At 39.4% G+C, this 19,912-nt stretch overlaps 2 protein-coding genes across 9 annotated transcripts; one reads left to right on the forward strand and one right to left on the reverse strand.

Moving 5' to 3' along the window:
• Positions 1-86: 86 nt before the first annotated feature.
• Positions 87-11,701, forward strand: rab34a (RAB34, member RAS oncogene family a). Of its 6 annotated transcripts, XM_005932070.3 has the most exons (12): positions 87-1,505; positions 3,614-3,855; positions 5,486-5,582; positions 5,662-5,753; positions 5,840-5,908; positions 6,887-6,988; positions 7,073-7,137; positions 7,245-7,296; positions 7,388-7,469; positions 7,820-7,910; positions 9,281-9,388; positions 9,459-11,701. In XM_005932070.3, exons 3-12 carry the CDS (start codon positions 5,508-5,510, stop codon positions 9,524-9,526), a joined length of 804 nt encoding a protein of 267 aa, XP_005932132.1. In that variant the 5' UTR covers positions 87-1,505; positions 3,614-3,855; positions 5,486-5,507; the 3' UTR covers positions 9,527-11,701. The 6 variants fall into 6 exon arrangements, with proteins under 6 accessions (XP_005932132.1, XP_005932134.1, XP_014192209.1 ...); XM_005932072.3 differs by lacking the exon at positions 3,614-3,855; XM_014336723.2 differs by lacking the exon at positions 87-1,505 and having other exon boundaries at positions 2,942-3,855.
• Positions 9,878-18,411, reverse strand: zgc:174895 (uncharacterized protein LOC100126024 homolog). 3 transcript variants are annotated; one of them, XM_042224608.1, is made up of 6 exons: positions 18,358-18,411; positions 13,619-13,759; positions 13,377-13,470; positions 12,983-13,129; positions 11,445-11,540; positions 9,878-10,498 (listed from the first exon to the last, which is right to left on the reverse strand). In XM_042224608.1, the coding sequence occupies exons 1-6, from the start codon at positions 18,394-18,396 to the stop codon at positions 10,356-10,358; spliced, it is 660 nt and encodes a 219-aa protein (XP_042080542.1). In that variant the 5' UTR covers positions 18,397-18,411; the 3' UTR covers positions 9,878-10,355. The 3 variants fall into 3 exon arrangements, with proteins under 3 accessions (XP_042080542.1, XP_042080543.1, XP_005932131.1); XM_042224609.1 differs by lacking the exon at positions 18,358-18,411 and adding an exon at positions 17,010-17,028; XM_005932069.2 differs by lacking the exon at positions 18,358-18,411 and adding an exon at positions 14,914-14,937.
• Between the last annotated feature and the right edge of the window lie 1,501 nt (positions 18,412-19,912).

Genomic DNA, 19,912 nt, shown 5'->3' on the forward strand with positions numbered 1-19,912 from the left:
GAACAGTCAGTCTGAGTTTAAAGGCTTTCTCTGATTTGTGCCTCCTCGTCTCCTCCGTCCCGGCTGTGACCTGGAAAATAATCTTTGTTGACGGATGTCTCACTTCCTAAATCATGTCTGGGTGAGACGCTTGCCAGACGACCTATAAATAACAAAGGATGCACAGGTATATTCTTTGCAGAAGTGTTTTTACCTTCATCAAAAAACACTAAGGGATTTTTGTGAGAAAACTAGATTCTGTTTTTATGCCCTTATTGAGGCTTTGCACACAGCTTTGATACACAAACTGCCCTTGCCCCTTTTTATTTCATGTTTTCATTTATCTTTGTGAAGCTTTCCTCCTTTCCCAATTTTTATCTGTGTGATTGTCCCACTGTGTTATGCAGTGAATTTATTTAAAAATAACACAGGTCTGAGATGATAAAACAAGCAGTAGTTGTGTCACGTGTCATATTTGATTGACATGCTTTATAAATGCCTGTTGCTTGGTCTCCTCTCCTTGACTGCGGTCAAATTCAGGGTCACAGGAACCTGGAGCCTAACTCCAGCAGTCATAGGGCAAGAGGCAGGGTCCACCCAGATTGCTAGACTTTTGCAGGGCTAACACACAAAGACTGGATATATACTCACATTCACACCTAAGATCAGTTAACCTGAAATATGTGCTTTTTTTGGTAGATAACCGCAGTCACCACTCCACTTCACATGAGGACAGCACTAACCACCACACTATTGTGCCACCCTCTGTGGTGGGGCTCGGAGCTCCACTCAGTGTAAATGGTCTTCTTACTCTGTTTTAGGCAGGTCATGTAAAAGAGAACAACTGCTAATAATAATAATGACTGTTTTGGTATGGCCGGAATGAATAAACATGAAATATTTGTCGCATTGAGGTCCATTGCTCATATGTGCTCCTTCACCTGGACCTGCTATAACTCCTCTATAAATAAATGATCCTAAAGGGTGCACTGTAGCAGTGAACATAAATAACACAAACTGCATGAATTTACTTGTATCATTTTGTTATGGGTCATAATCTCCGTTCATTTATTCATTAAGATTTTTAATATATGGATTCTTCCTGCGACAACATGATGAGAAGCAACTCTCACATCTGCATTCACCTGTGGGTTTAACATAACTTGAAGCGATTGAAAACGCAGTGTTAATCACGCTGTCTGGTGGCATGTTGCTGTGATTATGGGACGTGATCGGGTTATCTCATTTCCTAAAACAACAACAACAAAAAACGATCGTCCAGTGCATCCGATGTCAAAGAAGATAATAAAGGAAGCATTGAAGCGCCTTTCCTTAACATTTAGAGAATTCCACCAGCTGACACACAGATACTTCCGGTTCACGTCTCCCATTTTTAGAAAGCATCTAAAGCACATTTGACTATTGGCTGATGTGTCTCTTCCTCGGTTCCTCCGCTTGCATCTCCCGGTGGGCGGGACTAACACCGGAGGAAAGGAATCGAGGGTGCACTCTGAATGAGGAAGGGGGTGAGGCTCAAATATGATACACATTTAACAAACACATTGTTCGGTATTACAGTGCCAGTCTGGGCTTTTCCAGGTGAAGCTTACATGTTGTGGGATACTTGGTGGTTTCTAGTGTTGTAGTATGTGTGTACGTGGTTGTCTAGGTGACCTGTCAAGGGGTGTGGCCGGCAGAGTGAGGAACAGAATCACATAGAAATATGTCAAATAATTGTTTTGTGACCTCCAGAAGATTTTTCTTTGTGTAGGATGTGTTCAGCTGACCCGTGCGGTTGCTCATTATGGATGAAGGAAACGGAGTATGACAGGATAGAAGCAGATGTTACACGAGCTATAGGCTGATTTCTAACTTCCAGAAATAATAAAGCTATAAAAGGTACAATTCGGTGAATGAATCTAATCAGTGTCATCGTTTTAAAAATAAATCAACGTCTGCTTCCCTTTATGCGACCTAGCGTTGACCTAAACACCACAGCCAGTCCACAGGTTTCTCCACATCTAACCTTTAAATAACAAAAAAAAAGTTTTGAATACCTTATACAAAGATATAGATATAGATAGATCAAGATATAGATCCAGTCTCTGATTTGAATGAATGAATCAAGATATTACATTCCAGTTTATCAAATTTCACTTGCTGAACAACGCTTACCTCAGAAAAATATTATCTTGTCATGTTTCTCCATTCTGAGAGGGGAACACATTAATGCTTTTAGCACACAGCACATAGTTTGTGTGCCAACCTGCACAGAATCAATTTTTGTGTTTACTGATATGTGTTGAACTGTTTGAAAACATTACATGAAACCAAAAAGTAAAACAAAATAAAAACATGTTGAGCACTGCAACCGGAGCTTTATTTACATGTGTACTATGAACATCATAGGGATGAGAAGAATAAAGAGATGTGTTGATAGTGTAAGCGAGCAATGGGATGTCTTTTTTTTTATTATTACTGAGCAAACATATCATTGCTGTTGCTGGAAATAATGCATGACTCATTAAAATGAACCCATTTGACAGTAACTAACCTGCCTGTAAAAGTCATCTGTTTACTAACTGAAAGTTTGCTGACATTTTAAAAAATGATTTCTGGTATGTAAACTGTTGTAAAACGATTGTTAGCTTAGAATCTGTCAAACATAAATCTTATGAATGATATGAAACGATTTTGTGCCAGGAAGATAATTTTTTTTATCACAAGCTGGAATTGCAATTAATGCAATTAATTTTTGGCTAAGGGACTATTACATTATCCTTAATTTATCCAGGTAAAAATTATGATTGAGATTTAAAAAAAAAATTCAAGAAAGATATAACCAAGAGGAAAGTAGAAAAAAATGACATAAAAGTTATGTAAGTATATTTCTAGAGATCAAAAAAGACTGGATTGAATATAGAAAACAGTGAGTACAATGATGGAGAATCATAAGGATACTACTTATGATATTAGGCGTTTGTTTATTTTCTGTATAACCTTTCCATACAAATGCTGCCTATTTGCCAATATCAACAAGGATATTAGACACACAAAAATACATAAAAACATCAGCAATAACTTTTTCATCCCTGCCTCATATTTTAATAAGACACGCCGCTGCATCGTAAAGACAAATCTAGTATGTGCAAGTTTGTGTATGTATGTAGGCCTGCACTGCTATATGTGACATAATATAATAACGCAAGCAAGTGATTTATGTCTGTTAGAAATTTAACTACTATTTATTGCGCTTACAACTAGACAGATATTCAAAAGAGTGTTATGGCGCCCTCTGTAGCAGAAGAGTCAGTATTGAAGGACAGGAAGTTATAGTTTTTTTCCTTTGTGGGGAAAAAACTAAGACATTAAAAGTAAGCAATACTCGAGTTACGTGGAATTAGGTGAAAGTGGGTGGTATTATAAAATGGCAATAGAAGATATGTACAGTAGTTTTTGTTTTTGGGCTGTTGTTGTGCATGCAGAAGGATTTCCCGCATTGTGACCTTTAAACATGGTTTCTATTATAGTAAAAAAAAAAAATCACATAAGTGTAACAAAGAAAAACAAACAAGCAAAGTTAACAATGTAAGTGACAGAGCCCTTTATATCCGATCATTCCTCTTTCCTCCAGCAGGGGGGCGAGCAGGGAAAAATGTGGGAGGAAAAACTAAATCCAGGGACCTGAGTCAGCAGCTGCAGCGGTGCCAGTCTGCCGATCCCCACAACTTCCGCTCATCCGTTTCATCTTCACACACATTCATAGTTAACAATGGAGCTGAATTGATTTACAGTGAAGAGCGTCTTTGTTAGAGGACGAATACAAGCAGAACAGAGGAGGAAAGAGGACCGAGCGGACCATCCGGAGACTCTGAGGTATCCCGTAACATCTCCAAACCCGCTGCTGCTTTTCAGGAGTTAACTCTGAGTAACTCCTGCGGTTTTTCTTCTTCGGGGGTAACTTCAGCGCTCCTCCTTCAACTTGATGCCCAGTCTTCAGGTTTCCGCTATATGTTAGACTATATTAAAAACAGCGTTCTTCCTCTTTTCGTGAAGCTCCGATGAACAATAGGATTAAATGTGATCCACGCAGTGAGGGGATCAGGGCCGATCACAGTTGTCTGGTTTTACAAACTGTTGCTGTTGTCTACATGGTCGCGTCTATTTCTAGGAAAATAACATTTTAAAGAGGCTGGCTAATTGTGGTACTGTCTATGTCCTGGTAGCCTGGGAAACGAAAACAAACAAACCTGAAAGAAGTTAGAGGAAAAACTGCGTGAGCTGATGTATCCCACATTCAGAAAGCTACGGCTAATTAAGCACTTGTTTTTATTACCTTCTTATCCGAACTTCGGTGCAGACGTGGTCAACAGACAATAAATTGGGGATTTCTAATAATAATCAGCATAATAGTTTTAGTTAACTACAGTTTGTGCTAAAGACTCGAGCCACCTTTGATTTTCTTTATATTTTTCTTCCAAGGTGACTTTTGTTCTTTGTAAGTGGTCTTTCTTAAGCTTTTTCACCCATTTTCAGTCCAGTCCTTTAATTTCACAGAAATATATTTGTGTTTAAGTCACTCTACGCTGACCTATGAATCATTCAAGCACAAAAAGGCACCTAAATCGAGGGATGAACGAGTGTTGAGTGTACACATAACAGAAACCTTTTTAGCCCTTTGTTATTAGGATTATTTGTTGCCACTTTGTTAGCTGAATCTATGAAAGTTATCAAAAATAACACAGCATGACAGACAAAAAATAGCAGCCTTGCACCAACCAGGTGATTCTTAAAGAACTATTAGCTGAAAAGTTGCATATCTCAGGATGGTGTGCCGTGTGTGCTTAAGAAATTCTACGTAGAGCACAACAGAAGTAGAAGTAAGATATTTACGGCAGATGAACCGAATCTGAAAGTCACCTCCTTAAAAAATAAAAATATCAATACCTGAGAGAGATCTGTGGTTCACTAAAGAAATAGTCTCAGTGGAAAGGTGGCTGTCAAAAAGAACTGAACTGAAAATCGGTGACAAGCCAGTGGTGTTGGCGATCATATTAAAGCTGATGGAAATACTAACACAGCAACAGAGATTCATCCACAATGTAGTAACATCTTGAAACGCACAATGGAACACTATAGATCATGGCTTCACCTCTCGAGAGCCTGGATCTCAACATTACTGAAGCAGTGTGGGTTCATGTTGACAAAAGAACAGAGTGAAAGGCAGCCAGCACCCAAAGAAAAGCCTTGAATGCTTCAATAAGCCTAGAGAACTATCCCTAAAGACTACTTAAAGCATTGACAAGAAAACTTCCCTAAGAGAGTTCAGATTGTTGAAAAATAAAGGCGCTTATGCCAAATATTGACTTTAATGCTGGTTAGAATTTGCCTTGTATACTCGGTCAACTAAACCCGTTTCTGTCTCGGTAGATTTTTAGTTTAACTTGGGTGGCTTTAAAGATAAACAGCAGACTGTTTACACCGCTCCCTCTGTCTTTCTGTCCAGCTGCTGTTTTCCTTGAGGCCTCATGTCCGTCCGCATTTCAGCCATGAGCGTCCTTCCTCCTGTTCGACGGGACCGAGTCATCGCTCAGCTCCCTCAGGTAAAATCAGTGACCCCAGTTGCCTGCTTATCTTTCTAGAAAAGTTCACATCTTCACGATCCCGCCCTCCTCTCTTCAGTGTTTCCGAAAAGAGGCAGCCATCCACACTAAAAATGATTTCAACAATAAAGTAAAGACTGCGTGTCAGGAGCAGCGGACCGGCACTGTGGGGTGAGTGCCGCAGTGTGAAGCCGCTGTATGCGATCTGCTTTATGTGGCTCTTATTTACTTGCTGCTGCTTCTCTTATTCTTCTCAGCAGATTTAAAATATCCAAGGTCATCGTGGTGGGGGATCTGGCTGTGGGGAAAACCTGCTTGATTAATAGGTAAACTAAGACACACTCGCTTCATATGTGACTGCAAGGCGTGAGGGAATTTGGGGAAATGAATAACTCAGAGGGAGTTCAAGGAAGCACAATACTTAACCTGTGTTACAGTTGCTTTAGGTTTCACGGTAATCAAAAAAGTATGAAGCAGTTGTTAAAAGCATGAAAAAAAGGTAGAAAACATAAAAATGGGGCATCTATTTCCAGCCCTGATATGCTTTACTGTACTTATGCTTTGTAATGGCTGTTATGGGTGTTTTTATTGCTGCGTTTGTGACCACAACACCAAAAATAATGCTTGTTAGGAATGTGTTCGCTAGCTTTGGCGTCACCAGGTGATAATCTTTGATGGTTTGTGGTCCCGTCACTTCTGCGCATGAGGAAAACACAAGTTTTGGACCACTTAGAGAGCCTCGCTGCATGCAGTACAACATCTACCACATGTATGGAAGTACACAGTTTGAGACTGTAACGTTTTAAATTGCAGTACAACAGTGTCACGTTTTGTCACTTGTAGTTTATTTTTCTGTAATAAGTTCCTTTATGCGTCTGCCATGATCATACATTAGATACTTTGTTTTATTAACAAATGCAGGCAGTGTCGGTTTTATGATCGGGACCTGGGGATCCAGACCCACCCAGTAAACTCAATGTGCCCCCACAACTTTGGTCAGACTTTATAAAGGACCCCTCATGTCTCTTTGAAACTAAAAACAGGCCATTTATCAGCGTGTGCAGCTAGTTTCGAAGCGTGAACCTACTGAAAATTGCTAAACTCCTTTGCCTCTGCAATCTAACACAGATCTTTTTGCACTTTGTGCTAAATTTCTCTGTGCATGTATGGGTGTAAATAAGCATAGCAATTTTCTGTGTTTTTTCTTGAATGCCCCCCTGTCAGAGTTGGTCACCTGTCCAAATGATGTAGTCTGCTGCCGACCGTAAGTGCATATATTTGCAATAGATTTTTTTTTTTTTAAGGTTTTGCAAGGATACCTTTGACAAGAACTACAAAGCAACAATCGGTGTTGACTTTGAGATGGAGCGCTTCGAGGTGCTGGGTGTTCCTTTTAGCCTGCAGCTGTAAGTCTGATCCGGAAAATGTAATGCATTAATACAAAAAAGTCACTCCGATTATGCTCGTCAGCCGCTCTCTGTGTGTTAAAGGTGGGACACCGCAGGCCAAGAGAGGTTCAAGTGCATTGCTTCTACATACTACAGAGGAGCCCAGGGTAAGTTTCCATCAGTCTCTCAGTTTAAAACACTGTTTACAAAGAATAAAATATCAGTCGCTTTCCCAGCTGCTAACGCAGTAAAATGATCTCTTCTTCTCTTCCAGTTGTTATAATCGTGTTTGATGTAAATGATATTGCCTCTCTGGACCATGCAAGGTAAATATATAATATAAGAATAACATTTGTGTGCCTTTATCTCATTGTTGTCCCAGCTGGTGGATTTAATGCAGTCTTTTCCCATCTAAAGGCAGTGGCTCGAAGACGCTTTGAAAGAGAACGACCCCACCGCTGTTCAGCTGTTCCTCGTGGGCACCAAGAAGGACCTCAGCGTACGTCTTTTACTGTTTAAAGTGGACGTGCCTGCGGACATTTCTGTTGTATATACTGGAGTCAAATGTGAATGCTTGGATAGGTGCCAGGAGCACAAAGCGTATCCAAGCTCGAACCTCAGGAATGTTTCTCCTCCTTTACTACACCCTAAAGTGGTTGTGACCGAGGTGGAAATCACACACAGGAACGTTTCTAAGACATTATGTATTTAAACAGCCGTACTTAAGCTAGCTCGGTTGCTAGGAAGACATTGTTTTTATGAGTTGGTCAGTAACATGATACAATAAAATAAACAGTTGTGTTTGTTTTCTTATTGCTAATGTGTTGTATGTTCTGGTTTGTCTCACAGTCACCTGCTCAGTATTCCCAGATTGAACAAGATGCCCTCAAACTAGCAAACGAGATCCAAGCTGAGTATTGGGCGGTTTCATCGCTGACAGGTGAGCGTTTGGATTTTAATACAAGTAAAGCGGTCGCCCGGTTGCCTCCAAAAGGTGTTAGAGATGAAAAATCTGTCTATAGCTTCAGCCAGAATAGCTTTTGGTTTTTGTTTACACTGTTCCTCAGGGAAAGACGCTGCAGTCGATTGTTTACATGAAAATATTTTGGTAGTAAATGCAAAGTGTTCAGTTCCAGAGTTACCAAATTTGCACCTAAGTCTGTATTACACTGCTTGAATAACAGCTACTGTAATCTAGAAAGATTAAAAAATGTGTTTGTTGCTGTTTATTACCAGAAAATATTCAGAGAGAACAAAAGCTTTAGCAGTGGCCAAGTCGAATGCACTGGAAAGCTCAGCATCACTAGAAGGCCTGAAAATCCACAGAAGACAACTAAAGTAGATGCTTGCAAACTTTGTCCTTGTTTATGAAAAACAACTTGACAACATCTAACCAGGTCAAGAACACTCGAGGAGTGTGGGTTCATTTCAAGATGGAACCCACTGATTACTCTCAAGAACAAGAAGTCCAGATTAGATTTTGCCAGAAAACATCCAAAACAGCCTGCAGAGCTCTGAAAAATAATCTTCAGACAGCTGAAATCAAGATAAACTTGTACCAGAATGATGATAAGAGACAGGTATGGAGAAACAGAGAAACAGCTCATGATTTGAACTGTGCCACTTCATCCATCAGATACAGAGGCAGTGTTATGGCATGTGCACGTATGATGACGTGGCTGCTGATAGAAGTTGCAGGATGAATTCTGAAGTGTACAGGGCTTTACTCTGTGCTCAGATTCACCCAAACACCTCACAGTGCAATTGGATAATGAGCCAAAGCATACTGCAGAAGCAAACCATGAGTTTCTGAGTGGTATGTCCTTCAGTACCAGGAGTCCATCGCCTGATCTGAAGGCAGAGACCCTGAAACGAGCACCAACAGAGGGCGGCAGTAAAAGCCTGGAAGAATGAGATCTATGCTTTCAGTCATAGACTGCAAAGGAAAAATAATCCCTGTATTTAAAGTCATGTTGGTTTGTCAGGTAGCTTTTGATTCTCTGAAAACCAGCAGCTTTGTATAGGTTCACTGTCATTCATGGACAGTTGATGCATAGTTTTTAAAACCACCTAAATAAAAGCTAAAGGTCTGCATTTGACTGTCATTTTGATTGTTTGATTTAAATCCTACGATGCACAGAGACAAAACTACAGAAAAAAATAAAAAGATTTACTTGTCCAAAGCCTATTGAGCTAGCTTTAGTTTCTTTATAGACCTCCAGTGCTTCTCCTTAAGTCTGTTTAAATATAAAGTCCCCCAGCAGTAGTTTTCACACAGGCCCTGACAGATGCTCTCTGTATCTGCTGCAGGGGAAAACGTGAGAGAGTTTTTCTTTCGGGTTGCATCATTAGCGTTTGAGACCAACGTTCTTGCTGAGCTGGAGAAAAGCGGATCAAGGCAAATCGGAGATGTTGTCAGTGAGTATCCAGACAATCCCAAATCACAAAAGTAGTTGTCGCACGCTTTAAAACCAAGCTTTGCTTTCAGGGATTAACAGCAATTCTAACAATCTGTACGCTGCATCGAAGAAGAAACAGTCCAACTGCTGTCAGTAAGGATGGAAGCAGGAGGTTAAAATCGATGGTACGGACTGAAAGCGAGGAGTTTTCTGAGTGGAAAATGACCACGGCTGCCGTCCAGCTCAGCGGGAAGGATTTCTGTGGTCAGGGAGGGATTCAGATGTTTCCCTTCCTGACATGTTTTAATTTCAGTTTTTCCTGGCCTAGAAAGCTTTTTCCTCCACGGGATGTGTGTGCAGATTCTTGTGGAGTGACACAGGAATTACACACAAAATGTTCCCGTCCTGCCAGAAAATGCCAGAGTCTCGTTTCACTTAGGGCTTCAATTCAATCTTAAATCTTGTTGCTGCTGTAGTTTATTTTAACAGTCATATTCTGCTCGTGTTGAATTTGTTTTTTTGGCTCTTTTTTTTTTTTTCATTGCATTTAAGTGACCAGTTATATTTGTTAGAGGCTAAAAAGAAAATTTGTTCTTGTTTTTATATCTTGTTCATCATCTTCTCCGTTTATCCATCGCACGCTGAGGTCCCAGACCAAAGACTGGGAGCCATATTTGTAATGAAGATACTTGAAAGGTATATTTTTTCTGTTTACAATCAGATTTATCACAGACTTTTATGGTCAGTATCAAAACTAATGTGGTTTTCATATTTTTCATTTTCCCATGGTGAGCTTTACATGTTGTTAGGACATTAAACAATAGAATAGAAATTGTTTCGGTTATTTAAAATAGAATAAATCAAAAAAAAAAGCCAGCTATTCTATGAGTTCACTGTATTTCTTAAAAAATATATCTATACATGTATTATAAAATTTCTGTGCTTTGCCTTCTTTGCTGAACCTTTAAGGAATCACATTAACTTGTTCAGTTGTTGAAGCTTTTGAAGGAGTCGAGGTATTTTCCATCAATTTGGCTCTGCAGCTCTTCGGGTATGCAGTGAGAGAATTTGTAGTTTTCCTTAATCCACCTTCCTCCTTCGGTGTTCTCGATGGCCACAGCTGCGACGCCTGCAGAGTGAGATGTTTACAATCAAGTGTTGGGAGTCATTCGGTTATTATATAATACATTACTTTGCAAAAGTCTTGAACAACCCCTTGCTTCTTTATGTTTTGCTTCCAAGCGCACCGACCTCTGTTTTTAAACCAGTCAGTAGTTCTCCAGGCTTTTCTGGAAATCTTTCAAAGTTTTTCTTTGGCTGCTTTTCTTTTGCACCAACACGGTGATTGCCAAAGAGCTATTTGCTGAAAAGTTAGCATATCTTGGACAAGTGTGTCTTTGACCAAACTGGAAAAGTAAGGCACAAAAGAAAAAGTGGTTGATTTAAAAACGTTTTAAAGTAGATAAGCAGTATCTGAAAGTGTCCTCAAGTCCTATGTCCTTAAGAAACAGACAAATCCAACAAAGATCTGATGCAGGACTTGAGATGCATCTGGCCCTTCAGATACATCTCCTGTTTACTGAAGCCTCATCAGAAATGGTCTCAGTGGAAGAAACTATTCTTGAGGATGGGAAATTGAGTGAAAAGGCTGAAGAATGCCAAATTATACAAGGATTGGACTGAATATCAGTGGCTAATGCCCTGTGGAAGATGGATCTGGCTTCATTTTTCTTCTTTTTTTTTGTTGACAAAACAGCGCAGTAAAAGCATACCTAGTTAGAAAAACACAGTTATGGTCGATTATTTCCATAATGTGGGGTCGTATTGACAGAGAACAGAGCAAAATGCAGCCAACATCCACAGAAGAACTTAAATGTTCATCAAAAACCCTAGAAAACTATTCCTGAAGACTACTTTAAGGATTTAGAAGAAACTCAGTTTTTGCCTTATATCCTTGATTTCCACATTCCAATGAATTTTTGCATCTTTTTTTACATTTTCCTAACAAAATATAAAGAAGGGTAATTCAAGACTTTTGCACAGCACTGTAACTGTTAACTTATTGACTGACAAACCTACAACTGTGGCTCCCAGTTTCTCTACCAGCTGAATGGCAGCCTTCATTGTGCCTCCAGTCTCTATCCACTGGTCCACTAACAACACCCTCGAACCTGCGGTGGGGACACACATGTCGACTGTTAATGTCTCCTTCAGTCTTTCTTCTTTAACTCTTTTTGTTTACAAGGACAAGTATTAAAAGAAAATGGTACATCTTGTGTTTTTGAAAGAAACAAAAACAAATGCTGACAATAAACAGTTATATTTTAATGCATAAGTTTCCCATTAATGTTGTTCTAGGGGCTTCTAGTATTTTGTTTTCAAATCTCAGATTAAGAGAATACTCATTTCCCTAACGTTGTGGATCTCCATTCACCGGTTTATACAGTCACACCAGACTGTTTGTGCTGGAGAGGATGTAGAAAGTAGAAATTGTAGGAATTTGTGAGACTTGATTCTTCTTTAAATGTACGTATTGCAAATTGATGTTTAAAAATGAATCCAGGCTGCCAACAGATTCTGAAGAACCAACATCTGTGGTTTCATGTCCTAAACTGGCCTACGCATGTTATGCAATACCAGATTGTACCAGGAGATGGTGCAGTGACCCAGGCAGGACCTTCAGAAGACATTCCTCTACAGGAAATAAAGCATCTTAGTCAGGTGTTGAGCTACTTGAACAGCTTCAGTGTTTCTTGGCAGTTTTAATGAAGCTTTTCCCTCATTCAGTGTTATGATGAATTCTGACACATTATCCAGAATCTTCCGTCTGTAATATGTGAAGGCCATCGCATGTGGCTCACATCGTTTTTAGCTGTTCAATGATCTGTCATTGTGTCATCCTGCCAGACATCATTCCTGTCAGGAAATGTTTAATCATGCGATGATTTAGGGTAGGGGTGGAGAACTCCAAGCCTCCTGCAGGTTTGAGATGTGTCCATGATCCAACACTGCTGATTGAAATGGCAAAATTACCTCTTCAGCATGTCTTGAAGTTCTCCAGAAGCCTGGTAATGAACTAATCATTTCATTCAGGTGTGTTGACCCAGGGTGAGCTCTAAAACCTGCAGGACACCGGCCCTTGAGGCCTGGAGTTGGACACCCCTGATTTAGGGCATATTTTCATTGATTTACAATGAAACAAACATTCAGGCCTGTGCTATTCTCTGCGTGCTCGTTACACACACATTCGCCCTGTCGTTGAGAATATTGTGAAGGATAACTCATCTGATCACTTTTTCTACGTCTCTCTGGACAAAGGCCTTTACACCAGTTTTATAGTTTTCTGCATTCATCTTTGTTATGACAGCTGGTATTTGTTCAATATCAGTTGCTTCAGCTGACAACAGATGGTGCTGTGCTAGAAGAAAGACAGGGGAGTTTGGAGAAAGAAAGACTGGGCTTTGACAAAATAAATAATTAAACGATTCTGTCATATTTTTAGAAATGTAAGAGCTGAAATCAGTCATTTATCAACCTTCTCATCCACAAACTGCCCAAACATCTTTCTCAGTAAATTATATAACGGGGTTTAAGGGTAAAAAGAAATATTAACCTGGTCTTAGCACATCCAGTCTTACTTCCATAGTCTTTTCCCTGCCTGTGTAGTCTGTGTAGCTTTGGCCTTGGGTGGGGACACATAGGTGACCTGCTTTGCGAACAGCCAGGAAACCTTTTCCAAGAGCGGTGGCAACAGAAGCCCCTGAAAAGACAACATCAGTAACATTCATTCACACCGACAGAGCGAGAAAAGAAGCTTCACATTGCCATGCCATGTGTTAGAGGCAGAGTTTTTCTAAATTTAGTATCTTTGCCTGAAGGGTCGGGTTTCCCGACCTACGTAATGTACACACTGACAACGTCTTAAAATAAAAAATTACCCTTGAGTTTAGTTTCTCTGAACTCGCCCTGTATTTTACCTCTAAACGTGAAGTTCTTTGCTTTCTTACCAAGAATGAATCCCATTGCATCCATGCCAGCAACCAAGTCAATGTTGTCACTTTGGAAAGGACTGAGAAGGTCTTTGGCACAGTCTGCAAGAGCCTGGATCGAGTGCAAAGAGGGAAAAAAAAGCATAAAATGATGAATGTGCACATGATAAGAGAGACTGCATGTGTATTTGTGCAGTTAGAGGTGAGGTTTGTCATGCTCAGCGAATAGTTTTAGCAACATTTCTTTTCTCTCGGCATACCTGGGAGTTGCAGTAAAGTCTGGACGGGTCCAGCCAGGCGAACTCTGGACCTTTTGTGTTTGGAGCCATTAAAGAAAGGTACCATCCTTTATGCCTGTCGCCTGGAACTGCAAACACATCCATTTGGAGAACAGCTCTTGACTGCACTGACAAGAGGCACAAACAGGGGTGAACGGACTGAACTGTGAATGAGAGTCTTCTGTATCAGGTTCCAGGGGGGGTGAATAATGGGTGGGAGCTGGCTGTTAATTATACTGAACTAAGTTACAGTTTCTCTCTGCAGTTTGCACCAGATTTCTTGTTCAAAGTTTACCAGTCATTCATTAAACAGTCTTAGCCTCATCAAACAAAACCTTATATGAGGTATAAGTCACAAAATAAACACTTATTTTTCCTCTTTGTATTTTCTTTTAGTACTTTGGGACCATTAAAGACTCACACCAGTGTTTAGCCTGCTTGAGTTTACTTTTATTTGATTTTTGTACTGTGGTTAAATGAAGTCAAATCAAACCTAAAAGTAAGAACAACAAAACATTTAAGATGACGTTGTATCAGTGTCTTTGAGGCAGAAAGGTGCAGTCCTTTAACAGATCATCTATCTGCCCTTCCAACCATAAATGCATAATTTAAAACAAACTATTTTTTAATGAGTCAGTCTGAACTTCGCATGTGACGAAAAAGAGCAATTGTCACAGTTTTGTTTTTTGAATATGTTCAGTCTCTGCACTAAACACTCCAGTCACCTGACCATAACTGAATACACATCCTATAAAAATCCCTCCCTCATGAATGCCTCAGGTTGTTATTGCAAATACCGCTCAGAGCTGATGTCTTTAGAGGAATCAGTGTCTAAATAAGCTCAGGTTGAGATCACGCTCACTGCAGGAGAAACACGACCCTGGAGCTCGCTGTATTCACAGGATAGTTCCAGTTTTCAGACTGGGAAGCTTCTTACTGTTATTAAATAAACGCATATCTGAAATTTCAAGTTCAAGCTGAGCTCAAGAATGAGCGATGAACTGTCTTTCAGCAGTAACTGCACTTTCCCACAGTCTGGTTTGTGTGCATCTTGAAGCACATGGCTGTGTAGTAAATGTTGCGCTGCAATGATTACATGCTTTATTTCTGACACCATGAATGTGTTCAGATATAAGGGTGTTATGAAGGAAGGAAGGCTCAGGGTTTAAGTAGTCATCATCATGGGCTCATCCGATTAGAATGAGAATAAGCAGTCATCAATCATTCACAGGGTTCTCCTTTTATTCTCAAAATCAAAACCCCAACCAGAACCTCACCTCTGCTGCCCCCCGTGTGGGAGTGAAGAAAGAGTGAGCTGAAAGTGAATGCAGTCCTTATATAACGTGTGACAGGCGAGTGCAATTAAGGACAAGCACCACACCCAATCAAAGGTGAGAGAACTAAACAAGGTGCATCTGGTGAAGTGAGTGGGTGTGCTGGGATGTGCTAAAAGGTGGGTCTTTACAACAGCTGCCCCCATATTTCTAGTGAGAAATATGTTGATATGATCAGAACCAGATCTCACACTGAACTCTGTCGTAATGATCATGGATTTATTCATTTAGCTCCATGTTAGTGCTAAATGCTCTGCTTACTGTATTTTCACCAGCTACTATGACTTTCTGTCTGTCTGCCATTTGGTGCTGGACAGGTAGAATACATTGATTTTAGCATCTGAAGGCTGTCTGCTAATGCACCTGAATAAATTTCATTTGCTTTCAAGGTCAATGGTAATTTAATGATGCAATTCAGCCATCTAGTACTTGCTGGCTGTCTTGCCAAGATTTACTGTTAGGCTCCCAAATCCAATCCTGGGCTGTGTAAGGAAAAAACGTTTAAGGGGTAAAAGTTTTAAGTCATGAAATTTTTCTATGATCAGTTCTGTCTGTGTCATAGTTATGACATAAGTGTCACTGTGACTTCTGCATATTTTACAGTTTGAATTCTATTTCCAACCAGAAAAAAGATCTGAATCTCTTTCACAGCTCTTGTTTCTTACTCACAGAGTTCTTTTATTTTACTGTAGAACAAAACATCCATCAGGATGTTCCTTCAACCCTTGTTTACACTCAGGGGCAGAAAACCCAGATTAGACTTTGCTAGAAAACACTTAAAAAGGAGCTGCTGCTTTGAGAAGATAACAGAAAGATTCTCACTGGCTTGGAAAAACATGCAGAAGATGTGAAGTTTCCACAAATATGCCAAGAAAGGTAGAGATAGTGCGGCAGCATGACTCAAATAATATTACCCAGCAGCTGTTGGTGACATGAGGCCCAACCATAGATATGAAATGTAGAGATATTAGATATCAGAATGATCAATTTACATGATTCATGTTTAGTTTATAGATTCCAATCTGTAGGGTTTCCTTTTGCACTACTGTTAATTTTAATAATCATTTCACTTTATTTCTACTTGTTTTATTGTTTTGTTTTTTTAATAATTTTTACTAGTCCACTGTCAAATGCAATATCTATTAATATGCTGTCTAAATAAAGTTTTACTTGTGTGACAACCCACTGCACCCTGCCTTCCTTTTGGCCTACTTGTGTCTTGTTTGCAGGCACTGGAGAGGCTGAGTTCCTGTTCACAATTAGTGACACTGGCAACACCTGGGCCCAGTGTGCCAGGACTGCACAAAAAGCCATTAGAACCCAGATATGTGTCAGCTCATTTCCCTGAGACACCCTGTTGGACTGTGGTTGCTTTTAGTTGGGTTCTTGCATTTAACAACATTACATACACCATTTTTCCACCCATGGACTCTACACCGCGGATGGTACTGACTACACACACACACCCATTTGTGCAAAGCTTCTTTTTTCTGTTTTATTTACTTAAAATAAAATAATTTGGATGGCATCCCTATGCATCTGTTTTTTTTTTTTGTCGTGCGTGCAGCCTGCTAACTTAAATGTTCCATGTTGCCCTTTTTCATTTTTTTTATAATTTAATATTTGTTCAATATCAGTACTGCTAATTATGTTATAGAATTTTATTATGATGACAATATTAATCTTTGCTTTATATTTTATCATCCTCTTCATGAATATTGCATATTTGATTTGTTTATTTTTTTTCCATTTTGTTTTTATACATGCCATGGTTTTTAGCTTTTATTTTTCTGTTTTCTCCTTTAAAAAAAAGAAAAAATCTGCACTTTAGTCCCACTTTTTAAAAACAGTCCCTACTGGGTTTTTTTTTCTTTTTGGGGGGGTGGGGTGGGGTATTGGTTAATTTAAGTTAATGCTGTTAATGCAAAATTTTTGTCAAAACCTGTAATTTAACAGTAATGGTCTGCATTTTACTCACATCTGCATTGTTTCATTTCAAATCCATATTGGTATTGACAGTTATGAAAACGAACAAATACCTGTGGGCATGACTGTAGTTATGTGTCGCCACCAGTCTATCAGGAAACCTAGAAAATATGAGAAAACACCTACACTTTGTTTATTTATTTATTTTCCCAGCTCTGCAACACACAGAGAGTCTGAATGAGCTGTTCTGGTTTGCAGCCTGCTGCAGCAGCAAAAGCAGAGAAATACCAGCCTCAACTTGCATCGTCATTGCTGTCCACAGCTACCTTTCATTTTATTATTATTATTAACCTTTATTTAACCAGGAAGATCCCATTGAGATTAAAAACCTCTTTTTCAAGGGAGACCTGGCCAAGATAGGCAGCAGCAGATGTCTCACAGTTACAGAAATTACTCAAACACAGGCAGCAACAACACACATGCAACAATAAGTGAAAGAATACAAATAAAATAAAATAAAATTCAAATAAAAATAAAAAAGTCAGTTAAAATGACAATCAATCTAATTGAAACAGTTGCATGTTATGGACTTGGCCTCAAGGATTCGTAGTTTAGATTTAAAAGCACTTAATGAAATGAATTCAGTCATTTTCCATTCCTTCTGCAGTTTGTTCCAAGCCAAGGGTGCTAAATGGACAAAAGCTCTTTTACCAAGTTCAGTTCGGGCAAATGGAACAGAAAGCAACAAGTAACCATGCGGACGAAGAGAATACCGACCAGCATGTTTCATTACAAGCAGGGAACATATATAAGAAGGCAGCAACCCAAGTATTGCCTTATATATAAAACTGTATAAATGAGAGTTCCTCCGACTTACCAAAGCAGGCCATCCTACCTGAGAGTATAACTCACAGTGGTGAGTCTGAAATTTACAGTTAGTGATGAACCTCAGAGAAGCATGATACACAGAATCAACCATTCGAAGACATTGAGCAGAAGCATTCATATATAGAATATCACCATAATCCAGCACAGGCAAGAATGTTGCAGCAACAAGCCACTTCTTTGTATTAAAAGAGAAACACAACTTATTTTGAAAATAAAATCTCAGTTTTAACTTCAGGTTTTTCACAAGATTCTCTACAAGTGGTTTGAAGGTAAGCGAGTCATCAATTAAGATTCCCAGATATTTATAGGTGTGAACCAACTCTATTTTATTACCTTCAAGAGTGGTTACTGATGGGATTGTTTGGGCTCGTCTCCTTGATTTAGAAAACAACATGAGCTTTGTTTTGTCATTTCTATTTCCTGTTTATCACTACTATATATAAATATATATTCTAACATTGGTGTAACTGCACTTATTCTTATCTTCGGGAGACACTGCTGGTCTGCAGATGATCTGTCTGTGGCTGTCAGTAAGTGGAGTGTAACTTATCAATATGTTTCATCCAGACTCACCTTTTCTGTTTCACTCTGCCTTGTTACTTGACTCCACATGAACGCACAGTGAACAGCGGGACTATTAGGCTCTTTATTTTTCCCAAACCCCTCCTGCAGCGACAACATTAATTCATGAGAACACCCCCGCCCCACTCAACACTTGGTCGAATGTTGCCTCTGGTGATTTTACATCACTTCTCTCCACCTTCCAGAAATCCGATTTCAGTGCCTTGAGTGGGCTGGATCTCCGCCTCTAGAGCTCAGAGTAAGACCAGCCATGTGATATAACACTGGGCTGATTAGAAACTTGCCCTGCCAAACATTTTTCCCTCCCCGTGAAGAAAACTCAGTTGTAGAAATATGCTGTGCATCATTCTCTTAGTTTGGGAAAATATTAGGAGGGTTTTTGTTGATATCAGACATGAATAAACAATAATTTCACATATGAAATTTGTTCCCATATTGAGGTGATCACATAATGTGAATAAGCAGTGCAACTACTGATATATTATTAGTCAAATGAAAGTTTTTACTCACCTGTCAAATATACTATATCAGATTGTGTGAAGGATTATAAGATATATGACTAAATTCTTGAACCACAAAAAATTGAATACTGTATTAAAGTGGAAATATCAGGGAAAAATACCCATTTCCTCTTTTGTCCCAAATTTAAAAGTAACTCTAATTATGTTATTCATTGCTTTCCTGTCACACATACTTTATCCTGTTATAATGACTGAGGCTCACATTAAATATGGCTAAAGCTTCACGTAATGAGTTAGAACAATCTGATTTGATTCTTAGACCTCATGGTGCTGGTAGGAATACAAGGCTGTAAAAGTTCAGTTAAGTCATATGATGTCAGAACACTGAAACTCTTAAAAATAAGTAATAAAATTGGACAGAAATGGACTGGAAGCCAGGACCTGCACAGGTGTGATTTGATCATGATGTATCTTTCCTGCAGCTTCAACATTTTGCACAGCCTGCAGGGGAAAAAATAACAGCTGATCAGAGTCAACAAAGTGACAGCAGTCTAATCGAGGGGTAATAGAGGCATGAATTACTCTACTAGTCATGTGAAGGGGCTTGTGTTTATCACTTAGAGGACAGCATATGCACAGGTAACCCCAATCAGCCAAAGGCTCAGCTTTCAGACTGCTCTAAACACAGTTTCAGACTATTTGTTTCAGATCTTGGCTCTGTATGATGGAGAAGGAGAAGAGATACCCTTAATGTCAGTAATGGTTTGATATAAGCTAAGATTGTTCTTCTAAAATGGTGTTTGGCTTGAGGGGCAACTCCTTGGATTAAGATAATAAGGATTATTTTGGATGTTCAATCATGCAAAGCTATAGTAAGATCAAGGAACAGAAACATGGAGCTGGGATGGAAAATAGTGGGTTTATTTTTTAAGGAAAACTGGCATCTTACATTTTTATAGTGAACCCAGACTGTGCTACAGTACACACGTACTTCTTTGATAATCTGCTCTTGGGGGAATGTCCATCCATCCATCCATTCGCTTCCGCTTATCCTTTTCAGGGTCGCGGGGGGCGCTGGAGCCTAT

This window comes from Haplochromis burtoni, unplaced genomic scaffold (genome assembly GCF_018398535.1).
Source record: "Haplochromis burtoni strain Fernald_Lab_line unplaced genomic scaffold, NCSU_Asbu1 Contig_144, whole genome shotgun sequence".
NCBI classification, from domain to species: domain Eukaryota; kingdom Metazoa; phylum Chordata; class Actinopteri; order Cichliformes; family Cichlidae; genus Haplochromis; species Haplochromis burtoni.

Coding starts and splice junctions, on each gene's coding strand:
- rab34a (XM_005932070.3), top strand. CDS start 5,508: ATGTCCGTCCGCATTTCAGCCATGAGCGTCCTTCCTCCTGTTCGACGG. Junction 5,583..5,661: donor TCATCGCTCAGCTCCCTCAG/GTAAAATCAGTG, acceptor TCCTCTCTTCAG/TGTTTCCGAAAAGAGGCAGC. Junction 5,909..6,886: donor AAAACCTGCTTGATTAATAG/GTAAACTAAGAC, acceptor TTTTTTTTTAAG/GTTTTGCAAGGATACCTTTG.
- zgc:174895 (XM_042224608.1), bottom strand. CDS start 18,396: ATGTGGAGTCAAGTAACAAGGCAGAGTGAAACAGAAAAG. Junction 11,541..12,982: donor ACTGGATGTGCTAAGACCAG/GTTAATATTTCT, acceptor TCCCCACCGCAG/GTTCGAGGGTGTTGTTAGTG. Junction 10,499..11,444: donor ACTGGGAGCCACAGTTGTAG/GTTTGTCAGTCA, acceptor CTCACTCTGCAG/GCGTCGCAGCTGTGGCCATC.